Source organism: Cariama cristata, unplaced genomic scaffold, assembly GCF_000690535.1.
Source record: "Cariama cristata isolate BGI_N322 unplaced genomic scaffold, ASM69053v1 scaffold29849, whole genome shotgun sequence".
Lineage (NCBI taxonomy): Eukaryota > Metazoa > Chordata > Aves > Cariamiformes > Cariamidae > Cariama > Cariama cristata.
The window spans coordinates 1,282-5,268 of record NW_009637876.1 but is presented as its reverse complement, the minus strand read 5'-3'; the positions used below and the strand labels follow the sequence as shown (position 1 = coordinate 5,268).

The window sequence follows — 3,987 nt, the reverse complement described above, 5'->3', positions numbered from 1 at the left end:
ATGTGGGCGAAAAAAATTCTCATTTATGATTTTAGACGAGCCTCTGGTGGCCACCGTGCACGTTGCATGGGGAGCTGGGGCCATCTGAGGACAGCCAGGACAAAAGATGCCCCAGCTGGGCAATGCTCCTTCCCGAAAAGCCCCTCTGCCTTGGAGACAGGGGAGCATCCGTGTCCTGTCCCCAGGGACAGTTTGGGGATGCAGGAGGGGATGCGCTGCCTCCCACTTGCAGGCTCCAGGCAGGGACTGTTGTAACCTTGTCTCATCTGTCTCCTTGTTTTTCTTGTGCCTTTTGCAGGGCAACAAGGGGGAAACGGGACCAGCAGGACCCCCAGGAGAAATGGGCTTAGCTGGCCTTCCCGGGCCCATTGGACCCCGAGGGCAGCCAGGACCCCCTGGACCCCCAGGGCCCCCTGGGCCGGGCTACGAGGCTGGATTTGTAAGTGATCACCCCTGTGATGGGGGGAGTGGGATTAACTGGAACGGGGGGCAGATGCAGCTCAGCCCCTTCTCTTCTCCTCACCTAGGGTGACATGGAGGGCTCGGGGCTGTCGGTCACTGCTGGCTCCCCCGGACCACCTGGACCCGAAGGATCACAGGTAGCTCCGCTCTTGCCCTTTCCCTCCCCTCCATCCTGGGCTCCCTGAGGGCATCCCCTGCCATTGTGTCCCCTGCCATCACCCAACGCTCATGGCCCCCTTCTTGTTGCTTGCAGGGGGTGCCAGGACTGCCAGGGGTGAAGGTGAGGAGCCCTTCAAACTCTTTCCTCACCCTTTGCTGGAGCAAGCCGCAGGAGTCTGGCTCCATCCTTGCAGGATGCCTGTGAGGATGCTGCTGCTCTGACATCTCTTTCCTTGCAGGGGGAGGTCGGGAGCCCCGGGCAGCCTGGTTTGCCAGGACCAAAGGTAGGAGTGCCAAGAGATTGGGATGGGTTTGCAGGGTGCAGGGCAGAACCCCTGTGCTTCCCAACTTGAGGCTGTCAGGAGGATGCTTCGTACTTCATCTTACCCTTTCCCACACCTCGTTGCAGGGAGATGCTGGCATGCCTGGCGTGGATGGCCGCCCTGGCCTGGAGGGCTTCCCCGGCCCACAGGTAGGAACATCAGCCCCTCTTTCCAGAAGCTCCCCTCGCTCCAAGCAGGTCACCCTTGATTGCTGTAGGGCCACTTGCAGCAGCTCCACCCCCAGCAGTCAAAATTCACCCCCTACCCAATACCTTCGGCTGTTTCCCTGCTCTGAGACTGGGCTCACCGCGTGCCAGGGCTGCCCACGTTGCTTGGGACCCCGTTCCCAATTAGCTTGCCACCCTACTCGCCATCACCTCCACCCAAAAGCATCCCAACCTGGCTCGTTGCCTGGACCTTGCAGGCAGAGGGGGCCGGGGGGGGCGTGGGGTGGCCTGAAAGATTTTGCTGAGCCACAGGGAGGAGGGGGTCTCTGCTTGTGAGCCAGGGTCCGGCTGCATGTGATGCCGAGGGGGAAGCTCACCCCTGCCTGCTCCTCCTTCCAGGGACCCAAAGGTGACAGAGGCAGCCCCGGCGAGAAGGTAGGGCCTACCAGGCGGGGGACGGGGACCGGCCGGTGGTGGCCCTGGGGCTGATGGCTTATGTCTTCCAGGGCGAGCGAGGCCAAGATGGTGTGGGGCTGCCCGGCCCCCCTGGTCCACCTGGTCCCCCTGGACAGGTCATCACTGTCTCAAGCGAAGATGTAAGTGGTGACACCTGACTTGACCACAGCTGGGGGAAACTAAAATTGGGGTAGGGGAAATGGGCCTGCCCAGCACCCGTCATGTGGGGGGACCCAGGGAGATCTCTCCAGGAGCTCTGACCTCTTCAGAGCAAAACTCAGGGTGAAAAACCTCATTTTTGTCTCTTTTTTCCAGAAATCTTTGGCGGCTTTGCCTGGTCCAGAGGTAGGAGCCCCCCTGCCACCCGTGCCCACCCCTCAGCAGTGCCAGGAGGGCACCTGGTTTCTTGGGAAGAGGGAGTTTACTCTTACAAGCATCTCTGCTTCTCTCCACAGGGCAGGCCAGGTCACGCCGGCTTCCCGGTGAGTTGGTGGCAGGGCTGGGGACCACAGGGGTGGCCCCGATGAAACCTCTGGGCATGCTTTCATGAAACCTTGGTTGCTGGTCCTGCTGCCGTTTGCCACAGCGATGCTGGGGTGGCAGTGATGGAGTTGGGGTTTGGGGTCTGCCTTTGGTCGGTCGGGGCTGACGCAGGCTCTGTGCTCCTCCCTGCAGGGACCAATGGGACCAAAAGGAGACCGGGGGTCATCTGGTCCCCAGGGCTCCCCAGGGTTGAAGGTAACTGCTCTGGACCACCTCCACCCCATGGGGTGGTCACACTCCTGGTCCCCGATCCTACCTGGCCACGGGGTCCTGGTGGTGACACCAGCCCCACCTGGTCCCTCCATCTCCCCTTGTGCCTTCTCGTCTCTTGCAGGGGGAGAAGGGGGAGCCCGGCGTCATCATCAGCCCCGATGGGACCGTAGTCACTGCGAAAGTGAAAGGAGAAAAGGTGGGTGTGCTGCGGGAATGGGGAGCACATCCTCGTGTGATGGGTGCCGGGTGGTCCCGGTGGTGATGTCCTTTCCCTCTCTGCTGTCCACAGGGGGAGCCGGGGCTGCAGGGACCAATGGGACCCTCGGTAAGTCACCATCACCATCCTCCTTGTATCCCAATGGGGAGGGATGGGGCTGATCCAGGGCAGAGGGGGATGGGGGATGCCCCTGCTCTGAGCATCCTCATCCTCATCTTCTCTCCCCTCCAGGGTCCCCAGGGACGAGCAGGGATGAAGGGAGAGATCGGCTTTCCGGGCAGACCCGTAAGACCTGCTCCCGGTTTGTTTGTCCCCTCGGCCATCGTCTCCTCCACTGCGTCCCCCAACCTGTTTGCATGTCTTGCACCCGCTGAACCCCCAACCCTATTGCGTCCTAGAAGGGTGGGGTGATGCCGGGGTGTTAGAGGTGACACCGGGGCATCGGAGGTGACACCAGGATGTCACCCCAGGGTTGGCGCGGGGAGATGGGGACAAGGCTCATCTGTGTTCCTCATCCACAGGGACGTCCTGGCATGAACGGGCTGAAGGGTGAGAAGGGTGACCCTGCGGATATCAGTAGCGTGCTGGGCTTGCGGGTGAGCACTGCCGTAGCCCTCCCTGGGCTACTGGCCCAGCAGAGGGGGGGGACACACCCCGAGGGTCTCCCTGGGGACTCGAATCGCTTTGGCAAAAGGCACATGCCTCCCTCTCTCAGGGAACGGTTGCCCCTCTGGGGCAGGACATGGCCCCGCTGTCCACTTTGCTGCACCCTGACACATCTTCTCTCCCCCGACAGGGTCCCCCAGGACCCCCAGGTCCCCCAGGACCCCCTGGGCCACCTGGCAGCATAGTCTATGACAACAGCAATGTGAGTAACGACACGGTCACCGTGATGAGGGTGCTGAGGGCTGATGACTGGGTCCCCCCAATGCCCCCTGCCTGGCTGGAGGGGATGGAGGATGCTCCAGTGGCGTCTTAGCCAGGGCTGGCACGTGGGGCGGTCATCAGTGTCACACTGGGAGGGGGGGGTCCCCAAGGATGCTGCTGTCTCTGCAGCCGCTTCCTTTGCATCCCCGCAGACCTTCAGTGACTCCGGCCATCCCGCGCTACCAGCCTTCCCTGGTAAGGGAGTGTCCTTCTCCCAGTCCCCTTGGGGCAGTTTGGGGGCCCCTGGCAAGGCAGGAGGGGACACAGGATGGACCCCTCCGTTAGAGCCGGGGCTGGGATGCTGCAGGGCTGAGATGGCATCTCTCTGCTGCTCGCCACAGGTTTCCACCAGATTCCAGGACAAAAGGGAGAGAAAGGCGATGCCGGAGCCCCGGGACCTCCAGGTAGGTGACCAGTCCCCGCAGGCAGAGGTGGACAGGTGACGGCTTGTGCCCATCTTGGCTTTCCTCTCCCCTCCTCTCTCTCTCCACAGGCCACTTCCCCTACGACCCAAGTCACT

At 62.4% G+C, this 3,987-nt stretch overlaps 1 protein-coding gene across 1 annotated transcript in view; it reads left to right on the top strand.

Annotated features, from left to right (window-relative positions):
- The window catches only part of LOC104168064 (collagen alpha-1(XVIII) chain-like), a gene marked incomplete at its 3' end in the record, with an annotated part of 5,840 nt that overhangs the window by 1,202 nt on the left and 651 nt on the right, over positions 1 to 3,987 (top strand). Inside the window, exons 4-21 of the mRNA XM_009708516.1 lie at positions 299 to 439; positions 528 to 599; positions 716 to 742; positions 861 to 905; positions 1,031 to 1,093; positions 1,511 to 1,546; positions 1,618 to 1,707; positions 1,883 to 1,912; positions 2,023 to 2,049; positions 2,243 to 2,305; positions 2,445 to 2,519; positions 2,613 to 2,648; positions 2,772 to 2,825; positions 3,062 to 3,136; positions 3,337 to 3,408; positions 3,620 to 3,662; positions 3,809 to 3,871; positions 3,961 to 3,984. Of these exons, the coding sequence (XP_009706818.1) occupies positions 299 to 439; positions 528 to 599; positions 716 to 742; positions 861 to 905; positions 1,031 to 1,093; positions 1,511 to 1,546; positions 1,618 to 1,707; positions 1,883 to 1,912; positions 2,023 to 2,049; positions 2,243 to 2,305; positions 2,445 to 2,519; positions 2,613 to 2,648; positions 2,772 to 2,825; positions 3,062 to 3,136; positions 3,337 to 3,408; positions 3,620 to 3,662; positions 3,809 to 3,871; positions 3,961 to 3,984 (1,036 nt within the window). The remainder of the gene's footprint in view (positions 1 to 298; positions 440 to 527; positions 600 to 715; positions 743 to 860; positions 906 to 1,030; positions 1,094 to 1,510; positions 1,547 to 1,617; positions 1,708 to 1,882; positions 1,913 to 2,022; positions 2,050 to 2,242; positions 2,306 to 2,444; positions 2,520 to 2,612; positions 2,649 to 2,771; positions 2,826 to 3,061; positions 3,137 to 3,336; positions 3,409 to 3,619; positions 3,663 to 3,808; positions 3,872 to 3,960; positions 3,985 to 3,987) is intronic.